The sequence below is a fragment of the Bufo gargarizans genome, chromosome 3 (assembly GCF_014858855.1).
Source record: "Bufo gargarizans isolate SCDJY-AF-19 chromosome 3, ASM1485885v1, whole genome shotgun sequence".
In the NCBI taxonomy this organism is placed as follows: Eukaryota; Metazoa; Chordata; class Amphibia; order Anura; family Bufonidae; genus Bufo; species Bufo gargarizans.
This window is the reverse complement of record NC_058082.1, coordinates 112,007,266-112,029,988: the sequence shown is the minus strand read 5'-3', so window position 1 is coordinate 112,029,988 and position 22,723 is coordinate 112,007,266. Positions and strand designations below refer to the sequence as shown.

Below are 22,723 nucleotides of genomic sequence, written 5' to 3'. Positions count from 1 at the left end.
AGCAATGGTCCACTGGCCAACAAGGTCACCATTAATGAGGTATTTCTATGTTCCCAGTTTCCTCTCACAATCCAAAAATATATTTGTAGGTCATTTTTGTACATGTATGTGTGGTAGTTACGGTCTGTACATTATAAGCACCAGTGAAGCAGGGAACCATGAGAGTGAACACCCTGATATTACTGCTGTATTTGCAGTATACATGAACAGAAACAAAATAGGTTACACAATCATCAGGCCATTTAACAATGACTTTATTTAGGTCTTACTCTCGTCACCGTTTACTACTACAGTAATTACTCCTTGCTTCATAGGCAGACAACATAGGGTCCATTTGTAAAAACAGTATATGGGCCCCTTGCTTTCCAACAGGGACCAATGGAGATGTAAAATTAATTAGCTCTGTCCCTCAAAGAAAACCTAATATACAGTAGGAATCAGCATTATTTACTTTGTAAGGTGGCATTGATCCCCTTTATCTTTATATGACCCCTCTGCACAGTGTTGCACTGGGATGCCTAGGGCCTACCAAGGAAATTTATTCTGGGGGGCCCAATGTACAGCTACATGCAAATACACAAGGGCAGCAGCAGCAAGACACTGAAGATTATGGGGGTCCCTTCAGTGACTTCAAGAAGGCAGGTCCTTTGGTGAAAGGGGATGCTGGCCAGCCTGTCTCAGCCATTGGAACCATCTACAATAATAATCTGCCTGGTTTTTATATGAACATAGGCTGGTTGAAATGATGTCCCCTGCCTATCTATATGTAGTGCAGTCAGCCTATTGTGCCATGTGTTACGTGTGCAGGGAGTGGGAGACTAGGGGCCCAACCTTGCTCAGGGGCCCACCGGGGGATTCACCTGTTCCCCTGTGGGCCAGTCCGAGCCTGTCTCTGCAGATGTACTCTGCCTCATACTGTATGGTAATGTATCATACACATAGTATACCTCATCAACGTGGATGGCAGTGTCACACCAACCTCCAGCATAAACCCTTACAAAGAGAGGGGGCATTGTTAAATGCTATGAGAAAATGGAGAGCTGACATTAACCCTTTCAGTGTTACACCAGCGATATGCTAAATGCCTAATCATGGTTGGCAATGAGTTACAAAACAGCTTTTTAATTGTAATTATTAATTTTCCATAACTAATGATACTGCCTTCAAGCTCTCGATATTAATGAGGAACTGGTTGCAGAAGGGGACAGATTTGTTCAAAGTCCACTCTCTAAATAACTATACCTAAAACTGTCCATACATGGTGACATGTCCTACATCAGACCGGTCAGGTATCTCTGCGTTATCGGAGGACGGTACAATCCTATCAATCTGACAACAGCTCGAACACACATATGTACACATCATTATCCGTCTATTACATTAAAATGACGCAACAATGTAAATCTCTCCTTAATGATCTCCAGTTTATGAACCTTTTAAAACTCAATACAAGAGTTGTCAGGTTTTGACAAAAAAGTACAACCTCAAGAACCTTGATACTCACCGGTAAATGTCAGCAGATCATGAACAAGAAAGATTTCCTCAGAGGACCATGAATAAGAGCTCAATATTAACATTACTGTCTGAAATCCATCATCCACTAACAGTAGTGTCCAAAAAACCTCTAGAAGACATCTTCATCCACTAAAAGTAGTGTCCAAAAAACCAACATTTTTTATATGTACAAAGGAGCAGATCCTCTATCGACTGAAGTCTTACACTCTAACACCCACCCTGGTTTTCTAGTATCATGTAACTTACCAAGTAAACCCGGCAGAGAGGAGATATTACTTTTCAGCAGATGCTCCTCATGTTAGGTCTGGATTAATAATTTCTCATGAAGTATCAAGCAGGGTGGCTGTGCTGTGTGCCTCTGGCTGTTCCCACAGATCTCACCACCAGGCACAAAGGGGAAAGAACACGCTCTGTGTACAAGCGATAGTGTTCTGTGAAGTGACAATCATCACCACTTCCTGTCTGTAACACTGTCTCTTTGCTTCTTTGGTTTCCAGTACATCATCCACACCCCTCTATATTTCACCTGCATCCTGCAAGGCTTTGTTACAGGCCCCATATTATGAAGTGCACAGCGGTATTACCATGCCTCCCAACTTTTGAAAAGCCCAGGGAGGAACAATGGCAGCAGTGCGCTTAGCACACCGACATTCTTTTCTTACACTAAGCCATCCCTCTAATTTAATGCTTATCTATATACTCCCAATCCCATCCAGTCTTCCTTGGGTCTTCACACAGTACTTATGCCCCTTCTGTGCCTCCATAACATAGTTATGACTCTTTAGTGCCCCATACAGTAGTCTTGATCCCTTAGTGCCTCTTAACAATAGTTATGCCTCCTTAATGCACCCACACAGCAGTTATGACCTATTGCTCTGCCTCATCCTTCGGTCCTGCACAGTTGCTCCTGGTTGCGACTCGGCCTGCTGACTACATCTGTACCTCTGGTACCTTGTCAGGTACCTCCTCTGCCTGGACCAGCTGCCTTGTGTGCCAATCCTCCTCAAGAGGTAGCGACCTGGTGTTCCCCTCTGGAAAGTCTTTCCCCACCATCAGGGATACTGTGAAGAATGAGGGGCTCACTTAGACAATGCCCTTAGAGGAGGTAGGACACGTGGCACAGTGGGTTCACACCCGTTGGTTTGTGATAATTTTTCATGTGACGATCCCTTTAAGTTATAAACATAGGGAGAAGAGGCTGGCTCACTCACATTGCTCCTGACCTCTGCATGCTCCATGATTGCTGCTCTTTCATCCCTCTGCCCCTATACTGCCGCACACAGGTCTCTCACTGAGCCTGAACCAAGCATGGTCCTCTGTGCTCCTCCCTTACCTAGTGATATTCTCCAGACAGCAGTGACGACCCCTGTCCTACATGCCATGCTGCTGCTGTTGTTCTGGAGGAGAGCAGGAATGTATTAACAAGTAAGGGTCCATTCACCCGTCCGCAATTCTGTTCCGTATTTTGTGGAACGGAATTGCAGACCCATTTAATTGTCCCACTATACACCCAGCCCAGTGTATAGTGGGACATTCAGCAGACTGCCTGGGACAGGTCCGCTGGATCTGGGGCAGTTAGGACCTATGGAATTAAAGTGTGAGAAGCAAGCATTCACCAATATTTTCCTCATGTACAGTAACTGAAATCTCTACCTAAATTCACATGTATAAACTAGCTTTATTTGTAGTTGCAGTTAAGCCACTTGATATATGTGAGTGCTTCATAGCAGATAATTGAAAGCGACCAACAGCCAGCTAGACCCTATGTGCAGAAAGCCACAGGGGCAATGTGGAGAATAGAAGTAGTAGTGCACACAGACGCTTCCCAGGCCGTGCAGTGATGGGACGAGTGCACCTTTCTTCCCTTTAGGGCACTGCCTGGTTCTGGGGTTCCTCATGACTGATGGAGGTTTGGGGTGCCCTTGACAGTGATGAATTGTGAGATGCATGGCAGAGTCCTCTACAGCAGTGGAGGCAGTGATGAGGCAGTTTTGCAGTAGAATAGTTCTTTACTGAAGAATCAGTGACAGTTCTCAGCATGCATGGACTCGGTACAGAAGTGCAATTTCCACAGATCTTACAAGTGTCTGAATCAATATTCCTGAAACTGCACTTTCTCTGAAGCCTAAACATTCAGAAATAGGGGTGCAACACTTCTCACTATGCAACCATGGGGCAGATCCCAACTAGAGATGAGCGAATTTTATATTTTGAAATTCGTTCATATTTCGTTTGGTGGTAAAAGGTGAATTGTGTTATGGATTCCGTTACCACCGACCATGACGCAATTCTATGACGGAATGCATAACTTTTAGAGGCATTCCGTTATTCATTCCGTCATATTTGAAGTCTATGGGCTGCAAAACGGATCCGTCCCGTTTCCGTTATGCAGGGGAGTCCTCATACTGAAATAAATGAACTTTTGCACGATATTCAAATTTTTCGAGTTTCACCTGTATATGTGGGTAGAGATGCCATGGATAGCTTCTCCAGAGGGAGGAGGCCAGATAGATGGTCTAAGGGTCATTGGAGCAGGGACTACAAGCAAGATAACCCAGTCAGAGGCTCAAGTAGGGTCCACAGGACTTGACTACATGAGGAGAATAATAGCCAAAGTATCAAAGGAAAAATAGAATATATGATGGATGGGAGGGAAGGAGTCCCTAACCAATTTAGGGAGCATACTCACCATCCGTCGTTTTCGGGCGCCACAGGATCACCCCGTTGGTAAACTCGCACAAGACTGGGATTACCGGTACTTCACTGTGGATGCAGTAATGGGGGACTGGGTGACCGGCGAGGTACGTGCCAGCAGGTGGTGCTACTAAAGTGGAGATCCACAATGAAGACACCCTGCTGCAGGATACAACCTGTAAAGTGAAGGAAAAAAATAAAGAAAAAAGTAAAAATAAAAAAAATTGCAGCAAGACCTGCAGGAGGACAGCAGGTCGTGTCTGCCTCCTACAGACACTAAACTAAAACTGATTGGCCTAGTGCAGTGATGGAGAACCTTTTACAGACAGAGTGCCCAAACTGCAACCCAAAACCCACTTTTTTCTCACAAAGTGCCAACACAGCAATTTCCCCTGAATACTACAGTCCAATATCATATATCTTCCATGTACTTTATAATTTAGCTATAATAGCCTGCCTGCATTCAGTGCGCTGTGTTGTTCATAGTGCGCCTTGCGCAGATGAATAGCAGAAGTCTAAGGCATATTGGTACGCCATAGACTTCATCCAGGATGCTGCCTCTGGCACCTGGGAGGAGCCAACCATTTTTTTTTTATATCTAGTGTCACCTCCTAGTGGTAGCTGGGCATATACCCATGGTGCTGTGTCCCCCAATTACATTAACGAGAAAAACAAGTGCTGCTTCTAGGGATGAGCGAATTGACTTTGGATGAAACATCCGAAGTTGATTTGCATAAGACTTTGTTCTAATATTGTACGGAGTAGGAGCTCCGTACGGTATTATAATGTATTGGCTCCGATGGGCTGAAGTTATTGCTTTGTGAAGTCGGGTAATAACTTCATAAATTAATTTGTACTATAAAAAAACATTTCCCGAACTCGGGTTCAATTCCAAGTCGTACCTTGGAACCGATCCCGAGTTCAGAAAATGTTTTTTTTACAGTCCGAATTCATTTATGAAGGTATTACTCGAAGTCTCGCCAAGACTTCACGGAGCAATAACTTCGGCTCATCAGAGCCAATACATTCAAATACTGTACGGAGCTCCTGTATTAGAACAAAGTTTTAATGCGAATCGACTTTGGATGTTTCATCCGAAGTTGATTCGCTCATCCCTAGCTACTTCCCACTGAAATGAATGGAAGGCTGTTTTGAAGCAGAAACCCTTCTAAATAAGCGCTGAAAAACTCTGTGAACTGGCTCTAAGGGTGGTAAATTTGTGTGCAGAAAATCTGCATGAAATCCACACAAATCTGGACTATTTATCAGCGTTTTAGATCTCATCCTTCCACTTCCCATAAGAAAAATGCAACAACGATTGACATGCTGCAGATTTCAAAATCCTCACGTCGGCTCAATTTCCACAGAAGGGATAAAGCACAGAGTACCTTACATTTGTCTGATCTCATTCACTTTGCTGGTACTGTGTTAAGCCTCATTCACACGTCAGTGTTTTGGTCAGTAATTTCCATCAGTGATTGTGAGCCAAAACCAGGATCGGAGCCTCCACAGACCTAGGGTATAAGTGAAAGATCTGCACCTGTTCTGTGTTTAGAGCCGCACCTGGTTTTGGCTCAAAATCACTGACCAAACACTGACGTGTGAATATGGCCGAATGCACACGGCCATGTTCCACGGCTGAGAGCGGTCCGTGGTAACACGGCCTGGCATCCTGTTGAGAGCAGGAGCGCACGGCGTCATTGGTTGCTATGACGCCGTGCGCTTCATGCCGCCGCTGGACTACAGTAATACACTATACCAGTGTATTACTCTGCGGTTCTTCCGCACGGAATCAACAACGCATGCAGGAAGCCTAAGGTTACCCACAAACGTTACAAATTATGTGCAGATTATGGTGCAGAAAAGCCACAGTGTACCAGCAAAGTGCATGAGGTTAGACAAGTCTAATGTACACTTTGATTTTTTTCTGCCCTGCCGCGTGGATTAAGGCCACCTGCACACGTTGCAAAATATGCAGTTTTTCCACACAGATTTCCCAGATTACATAATTCTCACGTACTCTTTGTAAATATTTTCTGCGCAGAAATTTCCAAATCCGCAGCATGTCAATTACGTTTGCAGTTTTATCTGTGGATTTTTACCCTTTTCTAATGAAGGTGAAATCTATGGCAAAACTACATCAAATCTGCACCAAAACCCACAATTATCAATTGCAGATATGCTGCAGAAGCGCACATACACTAATCACAAAAAGTTAGGGATTTGGCTTTTTGGTGAAATTTCACTATGAACCTAAAATGCACTCTAACCTTTACAGGTGAATGTATTGTAACTTTTGAATGCACATGTCCAACTGTTCTATGTTTCAGTACTTTATACACAACTTGCTGTTCTCTAACAAGGATCTTAACGGCAAAATTCACAACAGGTTTGTTCCATGAATCGCCCAATAAATTTCCCGGTTCCATTAGAATTGGTATTTAAACAGTTCTCCTCATCACACTGTTCACATTTTGACATCATGAGACCAAGATGACACCTAACAATTGATCAACAGTACCACGGCATTGCGAGGCTTCAAGCAGAATGTTCTCAGACGGAAGTGGCCACTGAGCTTAGGCTACTTTCACACTAGCGTTCATGGGTCCGTTCGTGAGCTCCGTTTGAAGGAGCTCACGAGCGGACCCAAACGCCTCCGTCCAGCCCTGATGCAGTCTGAATGGATGCGGATCCGCTCAGACTGCATCAGTCTGGCGGCGTTCAGCCTCCGCTCGCCTCCGCACGGACAGGCGGACAGCTGAACGCTGCTTGCAGCGTTCAGTCGTCCGCCTGGCCGTGCGGAGGCGAGCGGATCCGTTCAGACTTACAATGTAAGTCAATGGGAACGGATCCGCTTGAAGATGAGCCCATATGGCTCAATCTTCAAGCGGATCCGTCCCCCATTGACTTTACATTGAAAGTCTGAACGGATCCGCTCAGGCTACTTGCGCACTTGCGAAATTTTTCTAAGTTATTAATGCAGACGGATCCGTACTGAACGGAGCCTCCGTCTGCATTAATATGATCGGATCCGTTCAGAACGGATCCGATCAAGCGCAAGTGTGAAAGTAGCCTAAGCGTGTCACAGAGTGTCATTAGCAGGTTGTATCAGAGATACAGATAGACTGGAGGAGTCACAGAAAGGCACAGAAGTGGACGTCCTTTGGCCACATCCCACACTGATGACCGCTTCATTGTGAACAATGCCCTGCACCACATTTAATGGAGGTGGAGGTACCCAAGTGTCACGTCAGACCATTCAAAACCGTTTACATCAGCATGGTCTCTGTGCTAGATGACCTGCAAGAGTACCTGACCACAGGCATCGTCGTCTTACATGGGCCAGGGAGTATCTACACTGGACGAGGGACCAGTGGGCCTCAGGGCTGTTCACTGATGAAAGTCGATTCACCCTGAGCAGAAATGATGGCCGCCAACGATGTTGGAGACGTCAAAGAGAACGCTATGCATCAGCCACTGTTTGCCTTTGGTGCTGTTACAGCGTGGGCAGGTGTGTCTAGTCAATACAGAACTGCTCTACCCTTTGTGAATGGTACAGTGACAAGCCCATATTACTTGAATTACATCATTAATCCATTCATTGTGCCTCTGGATGAACACAGGCCTAATTTCATCTTCATGGACTACAATGTGCCAGCTCATCGAGGTCACATCATTAGGGGATGGCTGGGATACCTCAAATGGAGTGGCCCGCACTTTCTCCAGATCTGAATCCCATTGAAAACCTATGGGATCAGTTGAGTCGCTGTGTAGAGGCTCGTAACTCTGTACCCCAGAACCTCAATGACCTGAGGGCCACCCTAAACAGTGGGATGCCATGCCTCAGCAGACAGTAAGCCAACTTGTGAACAGCATGAGACATCGTTGTCAAGCTGTAATTGATGCTCAAGGCCACATGACAAGTTATTGCCATTTTTGTGGGGGTATAACCACCAATATTGGCTTCTGTTTCAATAAATTGTTTGAGATGAGGAAATCACCATTTCTGCTTCTGATTAAATGCCATACTTTTATGTAATATCAGTGTAGAGTGAAATTTTTACGTTTTTCATAAATTTCACCTGAAAACCAAATATTTCCAACTTTTTGTGAATAGTGTAAATCCGCAGGAAAACTTGTGCGGATCTTATGTGCGTTCACTTTGGAAATCCTCAGAATATATCCCCTGTTTGTGCTATTCCAGGCCTTATATAGCACAGTTTTCCCCACAGACTTCAAAGGAGTTAACATTAAAAAAATAAATCCACACTAAACCCGCTATAGTATGGATTCATATGCGGTTTTTTTATTTTTATCATGGATTTTTTGCATAGAAATCCCTCATGACTCCGCCTGTGCGATATTACTGGCAGTTGTGCGAACCTTCCTGTATCCCGCACATGCAGCACGCCCTCCCGCAACACAAGTCATCACTGAGCAAAGAGGAACACGGCCCAATCAGCTGCCACAACGCTAAGACCCGCCCACGTGCGTAATAGACAGGACGCACGCGAAGCCGCCCCCTCTCCGCAGTGAATCATGGGAACTGTGGTTCTCGCTGTCTGTCAGGTCTAGGTACTTCTCAGTGAATAGGACTACAAATCCCATGGAGCGCTGTTTGTCCATGTGCTTGGGGCTTTGCAGTGCGTTGCATCAGCTGTGGTTGGAAGAGCCAGTGCCGGTTATAGGTGGTGTGTGCAGAGAGCCGACATGAAGCTGTATGTGAGCGATGGGAACCCTCATGGGTTAAAGGTCCTGGCTGCTGCAGGGCTGTGGGCTGGTGCTGTAGAGATCCAGAGGTTGCAGCAGGAGGGTAAGAGGAGCCTGTGTGCAAGCTCCAGACATGGCTGCTTTATATGGCATCGTGTGTGCAAGCCTGTCATCCTATCTGTAGGGTAATTCAAGGGGTTATGCTGTGGTCACGAAATGTGTGACATCTAATCCTGTACAGCATGTCTAATGGTACATACAAGGGATGCCCAACCTGCGACCCTCCAGCAGTTGCCAAAACTACAACTCCCAGACTGCCTACAGCTATCAGCCTACAGAGGGGCATTGTGGAAGTTGTAGTTTTACAACAGCTGTTGAGCTGCAGGTTGGCCATGCCTGCTGTATACCATGTCTAATGCTATATACCATGTCCCAGCTGATCAGTGCTGGGGGAGGGAAAGAATGCTGAAAATTGTATTTTAATAATTGGATGATGGTTTCCACCCACAATCTATTTCATTAAAGCGGTTGTCCCGGTTATTTAACCCCTTTCCGATACAGTGATTTTTCATTTCTCACCTTCCAGGAGCCATAACTTTTTTTTTCTGTTTACATAACCGTACGAGAGCTTTTTTTTTTTTTTGCATGAATACTGACCGTGGGGGAGCTGCAGCGGATCGCAGACCCATTCACTTTAATCGATCCGCCCGTTCCGCAAAAAGATAGGACATGTTCTATCTTTTTGCGGAACGGAAGTACGGGACGGAACCCCACGGAAGCACTCCGTAGTGCTCCCGTAGGGTTCCATTCCGCATCTCCGGATTTGCAGGCCCATTGAAGTGAATGGGTCCACATCCGTGATGCGGAATACCCACGGAACGGCACCTGTGTATTGCGGATCAGCAGTACGGCAACGGGCTGCACACGTTCGTGTGTAGGAGGCCTTGTACCATATGTCTGTGGAGGCTCCAATCCTGGTTTTGGCTCACATTGACTGATGGAAATCACGGACGTGTGAATGAGGCTTATGATTGGCTACAGTGGTTATGTTTGGTCTCCTCTACATGCGGGACAACAAAGCGCGGCACTTAATGGACAAGGTTCTGGATGGCGAGTAAATGTATTTTTTATTTTAATTGATTTAATATACTTCTTTCTTTTTTTTTTTTTTTTTTTTTTTGCAGAAAAAGTCGTGCCCTTCCTTTCACAAGCGAAGCTGCCTGCCCTGGAGCTTACTAATGGGAATTACCTGTTCTCTGCCAATGCAATTTGCAGGTGAGTACTGGCATTGAGGAACTAGTTCTGCCCAGCCAGCGGGCACTTGAAGGGCTGTTTAGAAGATGTACTTGCACGCAGTTTTTTAACTTTACTGTGTTCAGGTATAGACGTAGTGTTGCATTTCATCTATAAAATGAACCTACAAGCTCCTAACTATAAATATGCTGCGTAGTTTGTCTGCGTAGCTCCTGGGTTACAGCATGCATTGTAGTTCAGTGCTGAAATCTCCCAGGATTCCTGGCTGGCTCATCTGTGCAGAAATTGTTTTGTACAGTAATCTAATGTGTGAGAAGAGCCACGTATACAATAAAACCCCGGATCATCTGTCACTGGTGCGTCTGATGGCATGACTGTTTCCAGTGACGACAAGCAGAATTGTGAATGCAGCTGTGGATTATAATATAGGCTATCTGACATATACGCTTTAAAGGGAGGAGGAGAAAATATTAACTCTGCCTACAATAAAGAAGTTATAATTACTTGCATAACAGATCCCTCACACTCTGGTTCTCCAGGCCGGGATCAGTTTACCTGGCAGAGGCAGTGTCGTCATGTTGACAGCACGTGACCACTGCAGCCAATCACTCAATAAGTGGCCATATTGGTGCGCAGAATCCGTGGCCCAGAATTACTCCTTGTATTGTCCTGTTACCTCCTGAAACCAGACAGCACCTGGTCAGTCTGGTGATATTCCCTCTAAGGGTACATTCACAAGTCCGCATGAATGGATCCGCAAAAGATGCAGACAGCCCACCGTGTACTGTCCACATCCGCACTTCTGTTCCGCGGCCCCGCAAAAAAGATAGAGCATGTCCTATTCTTGTCCGCAGCCATGGACAAGAATAGGCATTTCTATCATAGTGCCGGCCATGTGTGGTCCAGTGTCCGTGTTTCGCGGATCCGCAATTTGCAGACTGCTTCACACTTGTGGACGTGTGAATGGACCCTAAGGCCTCTTTCACACGGGCGAGATTTCCGCGCGGGTGCAATGCGTGAAGTGAACGCATTGCACCCGCACTGAATCCGGGGTCATTCATTTCTATGGGGCTGTGCACATGAGCGGTGATTTTCACACATCACTTATGCGTTGCATGAAAATCGCAGCATGCTCTATATTGTGCAGTGTGAAAATCCCAAGCGGTGCGATTTTCTTGCATGGTTGCTAGGAGATGATCGGGACGGGGACCCGATCATTATTATTTTCCCTTATAACATGGTTATAAGGGAAAATTATAGCATTCTTAATACAGAATGCTTAGTAAAATACGGAGGTAGGGGTTAAAAAAATAATAATAATAATTAAACTCACCTCATCCACTTGTTTGCGCAGCCCGGCTTCTCTTCTGTCTTGTTCTTTGATGACCAGGAGGAAAAGGACCTGTGGTGACGTCACTGCACTCATCACATAGTCCATCACCATGGACAGACAGAAGCGAAGCCGGGCTGCGCGAACAAGTGGATTAAGGTGAGTTACATATATTCTTTTTTTTTTTTAACCTCTACCTCCCTATTTTAGTAAACATTCTGTATTAAGAATGCTATTAGTTTCCCTTATAACCATGCTATAAGGGAAAATAATAAAATCTACAGAACACCGAACCCAAACCCGAACTTCTGTGAAGAAGTCTGGGTTTGGGTTCTGGTACCAAACATTCCGATTTTTCTCACGCGCGTGCAAAACACATGAAAACGCTTTGCACTCACGTGGAAAAGTTGCGCATTTTCCAGCGATGCATCTTATCCGGCCCTCACACGCAACGCCCGTGTGAAAGAGGCCTAAGGGTAATGTCTGCTCTGCCTCGCCTTCATACCTCGTTCTTGTTTCTTAAACGCTCGGGGCATTTTCCTGTATTTCACAGGTATCGTTTTGCTTTTCTCTCCTCTTACAGGTATTTTCTATTGGCGGCTGGAAAGGACCAGGATGACCTAAATAATCAGTGGCTGGAATGGGAGGCAGCAGAGCTCCAGGCATGATAGTACATCGTATTCTGCCACTTTACCATTTCAGTTTGTATTATTTCTAGTCTGTAAATGACTTTCTTTTATGTCTTCAGCCGGTGATCTCGGCGGCCTTGTATGCCAATATAGTTCAGGGAAAGAAAAAGGAAGAAACTCTTGCAACAGTCGGCAAGCAACTTGGACACATTTCTCAAAGTCTCGCCAAGAAACCATATCTTACTGGGGTGAGTACAGCGCTTATACATCGCACTATTACCTGCCCTGCTGACACAATAAGGGAGATTTACTAAGCAAAATGTTTCCAGTTTCAAGCTCAAACTGAACAAAAAGACTGGCGGACCTTCTGCGTGCAGAACTGATGTGTGTTAGACATAATCATTATTATGTGTTTAAGGCCTCATGCACACGACCGTTGTTTCATTCTGTGTCCGTTGTTCAGTTTTTCGTGATTTTCTGCGGAAAGCTCGGCTAATGCACCGTTTGTCATCCGCGCCCGTGATCCGTGGTTCCAGTCCGTCAAAAAAATATAACCTGTCCTATTTTTTTTTCACGGAAAACGGTTTGCGGACCCATTCAAGTCAATGGGACCGTGAAAAAAACGCGGAGGCACACAAGATTGTCGTCCGTGTCGTTTTTTTTCCTATCGTTTGCATGGCAAACTTGACTTTTTTTTACTTTCCTTCATGTCTGGTGATACTCCAAAAATAAAGGAAGACACACGGAAACGGAATAACGGAACCCCATTTTGCGGAACGGAACACAACAATGGTCGTGTGCATGAAGCCTAAGTCTGCTTTGAAAAATGTACAGCACTGAGAGGTTTTTTAAATATGGCGGCCACTAGCCGGCAGGTCTCTGCTGTTTCAAACGACAGAGGCCCGCGGCTAATGTCTGTGACTGGCAATCAATCACAGACGTTTAAGGAATTTAGATGCCGCGGCCAAGCATGACTACTGCATCTAAATGGCGAAAACCTGTCCTTCATTCTAAAATGCTGAGTCTTTCTTCCTTTTTTTTTTCTGATAATTTGTATTACTTTTCAGTTTTTTTAGCATCATCATGTTATGCTTTAAACAATAAGATTCATTGTAAAATACATGCAGCAATTGCAGTATGGAACACGTAGATACATATTCAAGTTATATATCCAAGTATAGAGTATTGCAATACACAAGCACATAAACCGGTCAATAAAGCCTCCCAACAGCAAGTACCGCTAACGTTTTCCGTGCTTGGTACAACATTCTATTTATTCCAGTGGCTATTACTTGGGGTCAGGAACAAAATGGCCACTATACACCTTGTTTACTAAGTGTAACACCGCCCTCCACTATGCTGTCAATAAGGGACTTGCCCATGGCATATGGAACAAATCTGCCTCAGCATTCCTACATTTAGGACTTTCCGGACTGTCTTGATAGCCAACTTTATGTAGAAACACTGGGGTCTATAGACTCTATGGATTAAATATAGATGGGATAGACGCGCCGCCTCACTGAGGGATAAATTAGGGGTGAGATCTAATATCTCCTCCCATTGCGCCTCTGTAATACTACCCACATCTCTTTCCCAGTGGTGTCTAATTTTAAGAGGATATTTCTTTAAAAAGTCTTCTAGCAAGGCCTGATACACCGTGGAAATCGCTCCCTTTACCGGCCCTGCATTAACCGTTGCGTTTAGCAGCTGACTAGATTCAAACGTCACCATAGCTATTTTAGACTGAGCTGCAGATACTTAATAAACTGTGTGGAAGGTAAGCTAATTCAGAACAGAACTGCTGGTACTGCTTTAGGATTCCATTTGAGTAGATATGGCCTAGATTCCAAATCCCTTTATTTTCCCACTGTGAATACCCATTTAAGCCAACCAAATCATGGAGCGCCGCGTTGTTCCATATAGGCGAGATATTGACCAAGCCCGACATTCCTAGAATATCCTTTGCCTTAACCCAAACCGTTCTCATAAGTTGTAAAGTTGGAATACGCCCAGCTTCTCCTTTTTACTTCTCCCTCTATGGCTGCTAAGGGGGGAGACCTACCCGAGACCCACTCCATTAACTGACCACTCCTTCCCATTTCACCCCTCACACCCCAGCCCTTGAAATGTTGTTAAAGCAGACAAAAAGTATAACATAGAATTGGGCAGTGCCAGACCATATATTGTAGCCTCTTAGAGGGGTGAAAAAAAGTTTAAAAAATAAATACATAAACAATAAAATAAAAAAATAAAAAACTTAACATCATGGGCATGGGAAAACACCCGTACTATTGAAATATAAAAATATTTATCCCATACAACAAATAGTGTAATGGAGATTTTTTATTTTTTTTTACCATTTTGCCTTTTTTTCATTGCTTCACTTGCCCCCCCAAAAATTGATTTAAAATGTCAACAAAGTCACATGCACTCCAAAATGGTATCGTCCCGCAAAAATTGAGCCCCCACACAGCTCTGTAGACATAACTATGACAAACTTATGGGGGTCAGAATAAAAAATAATATATATATACACACACACAATGTGGTATCATTGTAATTGGACTGACCCAGAGAATAAAGGGCACAGGTCAGTTTTGCAGCATAGGCAAGGCTGTAGGAAAAAAAAAGCCGTAAAACTGTGAAGGATATGTTGTGTTTTTATTTTTTTTTGGATTCCCCCCCCCCCCTCCCCCCCCACTACCTTGTATGCCATATTAAATGGTGGCATTAGAAAGTACAACAAAAAAGTGATTAAAAAGTCATACACATAATGGTGTCAGTAAAAACTACAGATTGTCCAGCAAAAAAATTAGCCCTCAAACAGTTCTGTAGATGTAAATATAAAAAAGTTATGGAGGTCAGAACATGGTGATGCAAAGAAAAAGTATTTAATAAGCGGCATTGGGATGATTATTATTATTATATATATATTTTTTTTCTGTTTAGTCTAGATTTATATGGTCTAAATTTAAGACCTTAATAATAAATCTGCCCCTCATCTCATAGTCCCCCTGCCACTCACACTAGGTAATGGTGGTTCTAGCGATTTACATACAGTGGGTCATCAGTATCTGGTCTTTTACAATCTCTGCACCAGAACAGTAAGTCTATGGCAGCTATGAAATGGCAAAGGTTTTGCCTTAGGGCTCATGCACACGGCTGTTGCCTGGCCGTGGCCGTATTGCGACTTGCATACAGCAGGTCTGCAATACACGGGCACCGGCCGAGTGCATCACGGACTGCGGACCCATTCACTTCAATGGGTCCGCAATCCGGGAGATGCGGAACGGAAGCATGGATCGGAAGTACTACGGAGTTTACTGTATGTGCCTCCGCATTGCCAAAAAGTAGTGCATGCACTACTTTTTTGCTGTGCGGATCGCGGATCCCATTCAAGTGAATGGGTCCGTGATCTCCATGCGGCTGCCCCACGGTCGGTGCCCGTGCATTGCGGACCGCAATTTGCAGTCCACAGCACGGGCACGGAGCCCTTACATTCGTGGGCATAAGCCCTTATACTTCACCCTCATTTCTGGCGTAATTATAGTAAATCTGTCTGGCTGTGGAAGGCCACGCCCTCTTACGAAGCCCTGCCTACTTTGAACAAATTTGGCGAGAGCTTATTGTGTAAAAATGTGCAACTTTTCCCTCCAGTGTATCCGTTTTTTCCTGGCGCACTCCTTTTTGTCTTTTTATTTTTATTTTTTAGTGAAAACCTCTAACCATCTAGTGTGACTATGGTGGTCATTTGCTGACTCTAGTCTTTATTTGTAGGATGCTGTGTCCGTTGCTGACATCGTGGTTTGGGGGGCCGTTTTTCCTTTTCTTTCAGATGTGTCTACTCTGTCAGGTAAGTTACAGCTTCGCACCCATTAGTGAAATGGTTTCCCTGCTTAGAATGGAGGAAACTAAGGAGCTACTTTGTCTAAAGAGATTTGTAGTGACCGATGTGTAGATACGATGACTATAGGGCGCTTACTAATATAACCTTCGTTGATATTCTCTGCTGTTTGCTATATTTCATAAGCCACGTCCCCTCGTTGATCAAATCTTATGTGCCGTCTGCGTAGAGGTCCTGTCCATAAGATGGACGCTGATGGGGCGGTTACTGTCTCCTCCTCCATTCAGCAGCCATGTTATGGACAGAACCTCCATGTGGGCAACACAAAAGACTTTGCCAACAAGGGAGAATACCATATAACATATAGAAAATGGTGCAGAATATCAGCAAAAACCGTATTAATAAGTGCTGTATAGTCATCTTACAAACACACTGATCAACAGTAAGCAGAAAGTGGCCAACCCCTTTATAACATCCTAAGGCATCTTTCACACTTGCGTTGTCCCGTATCTAGTGGGTACTCCACTTGCCGGAATTACACGCCGGATCCGGAAAAACGCAAGTGTACTGAAAGCATTTGAAGACGGATCCGTCTTCAAAATGCTTTCAGTGTTACTATGGCACCCAGGACGCTATTAAAGTCCTGGTTGCCATAGTAGGAGCTGGGAGCGGGGGAGCGGCATACTTACCATCCATGCGGCTCCCGGGGCGCTCCAGAGTGACGTCAGAGCGCCCCATGCGCATGGATGACGTGCCATGCGATCACGTCATCCATGCGCCTGGGGCGCCCTGACGTCACTCTGGAGCCCCGGGAGCCGCACGGATGGTAAGTATGCTGCTCCCCCGCTCCCCACTACACTTTACCATGGCTGCCAGGACTTTAGCGTCCCGGCAGCCATGGTAAACCACTCTAAAAAAGCAAAATGTCGTATCCGGCAATGCACCGAAACAACGTTTAGCTTAAGGCCGGATCCGGATTAATGCCTTTCAATGGGCATTCATTCCAGATCCGGCCTTGCGGCAAGTCTTCAGTTTTTTTTGGCCGGAGCAAAAAGCGCAGCATGCTGCGGTATTTTCTCCGGCCAAAAAACGTTCCGTTCCGGAGCTGAAGACATCCTGATGCATCCTGAATGGATTTCTCTCCATTCAGAATGCATTAGGATAATCCTGATCAGGATTCTTCCGGCATAGAGCCCCGACGACGGAACTCTATGCCGGAAGACAAGAACGCAGGTGTGAAAGAGTCCTAAGGGTACTTTCACACTTGCGTTTTTCTTTTCCAGCACCGAGTTCCGTCCAAAGGGCTCAATACCGGAAAAGAACTGATCCGTTTTATCCCCATGCATTCTGAATGGAGAGCGTTCCGTTCAGGATGCATCAGGATGTCTTCAGTTCAGTCGTTTTGACTGATCCGGCAAAAGATAAAACCGTAGCATGCTACGGTTTTATCTCCGGCCAAAAAAGCTGAAGACTTGCAGGATCCTGATCAGTCTTACTAATGCCATCAGTTGGCATACGTTTTGCCGGATGCGGCAGGCAGTTCCAGCGACAGAACTGCTTGCCGGATCACTCTGCCGCAAGTTTGAAAGTAGCCTAAGGACTCCTTCAGACGAGTTTTTAAATGGACTACACTTGGTCATGTGGAAAGTTTTGTGATAGCTTACCCTGACAAAGGCTTTTACTGAGCACCTGTCGTCAAGATGAACACCATTAAACCAGGTATACTGCCTGGCAGGGTTGATCCTGCTGATTAAAATGGTACCTGTCTGTACACTTTTATTCATGCAAATAGATGACTTCAGTGCATAGGGGGGGGGGGGTGCATTGCCCCTTGGTGCACATCAGTTTTCCAGTGCTGGTCACGCCCCTTGATGCACCAAAGCCTTCATATACATAAATAATATGAATCTTTTATTTTATTTTTTTATCTTGCGGAATGCTGCAACCGGTTTTTACAAGATGGGTATAATAGAATTTTTTTAAAGGGTCAATCCTGCTGACAGGTGCTCTGTTAATACATGGATGTCTGTTGTGATTTGTTTGAGGATTTGACTGTAGTGACTTTTCTTTGCAGAAGACCTGTCTTCACTAAAGAATTGGTTTAAAAAAGTGACTGAAATGGAGCCATGTCAAAAAGCTGCGGAATCGCTCCTTAAAGGTCAGGGAGCTTCAATATTTAAAGGGTATCTTCAAAAATTGCCGGCGCCTGTTGCCACGTCTGCCCCCTCTGCCTGCAATGAGCCGGAGGTTAGTATCTAGTTGTAGGCTCTTCACCATGTGCCCAGTCAATGTCTAAAAACTGTCCTTACAAATCGCTATTAGTGCGTTAATGCGTCTCCTGCTTGATGTATTACACACAGCGTTATATACCGTAATGATTTGTTTTTTTCAGGCAGGAGATACTACAGTCCTAACCATCTCTGAGGAGGACATTGCAGCTGCCACAGAGGCTTGGTCCAAGGGTCTTACTAATGCTCCAAGGCCAAAGCAGATACAGCATCCTATGTGAGTCTTTGTTTTTGGGCCTGTAATCTCGGACCACGGCCTAGAACAGTTGCTGCGCTCTGTAGTGCGCATGAAACTTTGGCCACACTTGATGTCTGACTCCACAGTCCACGTGAATGGTCCTTTACTTAGATGTTTTGTCCAACTCGCCAGAACCACTGCCCATCAGCTGTTTTAAGAGGCCTCTTCCTTGGCCTGTGACGTCATCTCCATCGGTCACATGGCCGTTGTAGTGCTCAATCCTATTCGGGTGATTGAGCTTGGTACAGTTCTCATCCAGACGCTGCAGCCTCTTTAAACAGGGGTGGTGCTGGAGGTTGGCTCTCCACCAGATCTGGATTACCTAGCCTGAAGATAGGCTATCAATATTTAATTCCCAAGTGTTTTATACTAATGACCTATCCTCAGGATAGGTCATCAGTATTTACGGTAATTGGTGGGGTCCAGCACCTGGCACCCTCGCTGATCAGCTGTCCGATGAGTGCTGCTGGCCTCCACACAGCTTACCAAGCCCACTACTGTCCATTAGATCACAGATCAACCCCATGCACTTGAACAGGACTGAGCTACACCGAAGCCATATGGCCAATGAATGTGACATCGCTGGCCAAAGAAGAGGCTGCAGCGCTCACAGGCCTGCGCAGCGGCTTTAGTCCAGCCGATTCTCGCCATATTTGCTTGGTTGCAGTCGGACGTCCCCCTTAAGGCAGCTTCCGGCAATGGGAGATGTCAAGCGATAGTATGAAACTAGCCTACCTGTGTAAGGCTTTCCTTTATTTTCCAGCTTTTTGTGTTGTCAGAAAATGGCAAAAAAACGTAAAGGGGTCCTTCAGGATTCACCAGAATCTGTTAGGGAAACCAGTCAGAATACTGGTCATAGGTGAATTATAAACCAAAGCATGATATGAGTGTGAACAGAGTTTTTTATGCTCCTGAGAAAACATTTATTCTCTGTTCACACTAAGGGTCCATTCACGCGTCCGTAATTTGTGTCCGCATGCGTTCCGCAATTTGCGGACCCATTCACTTTTCGGGAGCCACAATTCCGTTCCTGAAAAAATAGAAAATGTCCTATTCTTGTCCGCAATTGCGGACCAGAAAAGGCATTTTCTATTTTAAGTGTCTGTGATGTGCGGTCTGCAAATTGCGGATCGCACATTGCAGGTGTCCGTGTTTTGCAGATCCGCAAAACACTTACGGACGTGTGAATGGACCCTAATATCGTGCTTCTGAGAGACGTGTGGTATGTATCAAGCCCCTTATGCCAGAAAAGTGTCATGAAAAAGTAAAAAAAAAAAAACTCTTGCCACTTTTCTGAAAAGTGGATGTGGCTTAACAAGAGAGGACATGGCCTCCCATAGCCAAATTTACTCTAAATAATGCCAGAAACTGGTGTAATCTATAAGTCCTATCTACACCGTTCATAACTGATGTAGAATTAACTTTCTCATCCGTATCATTGGGGACACAGGCTTGACCATGGGTATAGCTGTTGCCGCTAGGAGGCGACACTAAGCACAAAGGTGTGAGCTCCTCCCTTCAGCTATACCCTTCCTACAGGGACTCTGCTAAATGAGTTTTAGCTTAGTTTCTGTAGGAGGCAGACCAGCCTGCGTTGCAAGTCTGCTTTTTTTTTTTTTTTCTAGCGGGAGTTCAGGCAGTCCTAAAAGCTGCTTGCACTCCCACCCAGGAGACAGGAGACCAAGGGGTCCCTGAGCCCGCTGCTCCTTCCCGATCTCCAGAAGCAAAGGAGGACCATAGGTTCCTAAAGCCTCTGCATCCCGCCAACATTCAGATCACCGCGGCCGATGTAGCGTCCCTCCCCAAAGGGCCGCACACTGAAGGTGGTGATCCGGCTGGAGCCAGGGGGCAGAAGACGCCGGAGGGGTGAGTATTCCTGGCCCCCAAAGTGCACCCCTCATTTCAGCATCCTCCCCTTCTCAGGTTGCCGGTCTCCCCACAGAGTTGGTTTCCTCCAGGAGTTTTCTTCTGTCGGCAGGTGGGGTAGGCAGCGCTTGGTACAGGGTGCCCTTTTTCCAGAGGCCCTTCAGTGTTCAGCACGTCTTCTCTGGTCCTCTGGGACACAGGCTGGGTAAGTGCTGTCTTCACTTCCTACAGGGTCTAACCTACCCCTCTCAGCCTCCTTCCTATCACTGCAGGGTTGTCATTATGTCTGAGCCCAGACCCCAGGCCCCAAAGCAGGCGGTCACTTCTGTGCGCCATTTTGCTTGTGTGTCGTGTTGCACAAAACTTCCATCTGGTTTTTGGACTTCATTTAGGCTGGCTCATCTCCTCCTAGATTGGGGATGCGTTTTTTAACAAGGTCCAAGCTGTAAGGGGGGATGGGCGTTCCGGACATGCAATTATACCATAGAGCGGCGATCCTTTCCTATGTGCTGGACTGGTTCCACAGTGATGCCTCCAGGAGGTGGGTCCAGTTTGAAAGGCAAGAGGTGGGTTATCCGGTTCAAGATCTATTGTGGATTTCCAAATCACATAGACCTACTTGTCTCCCATTTCTCACCACTGGGGTGCTGCAGATCTGGGACAAATGCTGCTTCCCAATAGAAGTGAGGCAGCAGTCGTAGGTGGGCCTCCGTAGAGAGGAGAATATAAGGGTACACCAGATAGTACTGAAAAAAGTAATACGACCCCTCGACTCCTTCCCTGGGCAGACTGACAGTGGGGCCTGGTTCCAGTATATTAGCATTAAGAATTTTATATCCTCTCTGGGGCCTATTTCCACCCTATCTAGAGACCTCACGGCCTTTGAATTTTTGTGTCTCCAAAAATCTTCACCTACCCATTTAGTGTCTCTGGTCTACGGGCTGCTACAGGAGAATGGAGGGCCTCCATCTTCTTTGCCATATGTAAAGGCTTGGGAGAGGGAATTGGGGAAAAATGTCTCTGCAGAATAGCGGATAAAAGCATTCACACTGTCCCATAAGTCTTCCATCAGCTGTAGTTTGTAAGAATTTTTTTTCAAGATTCTGTCCAGATGGTACAGGACACCAGCTGTCTTGCATTCCTTTTACCCGACCTGTTTGGACTTATGCTGGAGGTGTGAAAGGGAAAGAGGTACCATGTCTCACATTTGGTGGCAGTGTTCTAGGTTGTCCCCCTTTTGGGAGGCCTTGAACGACTTATACAACCAGGTGACAGGTACATTAACACAATGGACCCTGGAAGGGACCCTGTTATTCACGCTTCCTGGGCCTATTCAAGTGTTAAAGAAGGGCCTCATTCAAGGGATTTTTTTTTTTTTTTGTGCAGGCCACACATTTGGTTGTGCCTAGCCACTGGAAGTCTCGGGACATTCCACACATTAAAGAATGGTTAGACACTTTTGAAAAAATACGTAGAATGGAGGAATTATTAGCTGCAGATGAAGGTACCCCGATCGGAAATATCTTAAAACGTGGACCCCTTGGATTCCATTCAAGTATTCTCAGGCGTTCCATAGGCGGCAAGCTCAAGCAGATGGTAGCGGGTAAAATCTCTGACAGATTTCGACCCTCACACAGTGATACCTTTCCTTTTGTGTTTCTCTCCTCCTCTCCTCCCCCCCTCCTGTCAATTTTGGTGTTGTCAGCGTTTTAAGTGTTTTTTTTTTTTTTCTTTATTATCTATATCTGCTCCACAAGAAGTTATAATGTATCCATGCTGTTTATTTTCAGTGCCACGTGCAGTGGCTTGTATGTATTCTGATCTCAATATGATGGAAATATTGTATGTCAGTTGTGCCACTGTTTCCAGTTTGACTTCCTAATTAAAAGTAATTGAACAACAAAATTTCCATCTGCTCAGTCAGATCCCCTCTGCTTTGCGTGTGCTGCTCCGATCCAGCGCCGGACCCAACCACCCCTACTGGCCTTTGTTAGAGCCGGAGTGGGCGTGTTCCCTGTCAAAGATGGTACAGGGTGTCTCCAATACCAACAAAGCTATTGTGGAAATATTGGGGCGTTTGTCAGCAAGGCAGTCCTCTGACCAGTTCGACTCTGGTGATTATGCGGCTCATTCCCATTGTGGCCGTCCCACAAAACGGGCCAGAACATCCTCCCCCAAAAGGGTGTCTGTCTCCCGTTTCCTCTGCCTCTCCACCTCTTACCAGAGAGTCTCACTCCGACGTGTCCTCAGTTGAAGAGGCATGTTCTAAGGAGAGGTTGTCAGATTAAGATGTTGCCTCTCCTGAGGGTCAGTCGTCCAAACTGTCTTCCATGGTGGACAATCTTATTACAGCGG

At 45.6% G+C, this 22,723-nt stretch overlaps 2 protein-coding genes across 5 annotated transcripts in view; one reads left to right on the top strand and one right to left on the bottom strand.

The window, feature by feature from the left end:
- Positions 1-1,910, bottom strand: part of ARHGAP9 (Rho GTPase activating protein 9) — a 156,434-nt gene extending 154,524 nt beyond the window's left edge. For all 3 annotated transcript variants that reach the window (XM_044287084.1, XM_044287083.1, XM_044287085.1), the window contains exon 1: positions 1,762-1,910. The gene's annotated coding sequence lies outside the window, so the exon portion shown is untranslated. The remainder of the gene's footprint in view (positions 1-1,761) is intronic.
- Positions 1,911-8,844: 6,934 nt separating this feature from the next.
- The window catches only part of MARS1 (methionyl-tRNA synthetase 1), a 63,950-nt gene continuing 50,071 nt past the window's right edge, over positions 8,845-22,723 (top strand). For both annotated transcript variants that reach the window (XM_044284741.1, XM_044284739.1), the window contains exons 1-7: positions 8,845-9,022; positions 10,104-10,194; positions 12,087-12,165; positions 12,252-12,380; positions 15,910-15,985; positions 18,051-18,223; positions 18,369-18,481. In XM_044284741.1, the coding sequence (XP_044140676.1) occupies positions 8,920-9,022; positions 10,104-10,194; positions 12,087-12,165; positions 12,252-12,380; positions 15,910-15,985; positions 18,051-18,223; positions 18,369-18,481 (764 nt within the window). In that variant the 5' untranslated portion in view covers positions 8,845-8,919. The remainder of the gene's footprint in view (positions 9,023-10,103; positions 10,195-12,086; positions 12,166-12,251; positions 12,381-15,909; positions 15,986-18,050; positions 18,224-18,368; positions 18,482-22,723) is intronic.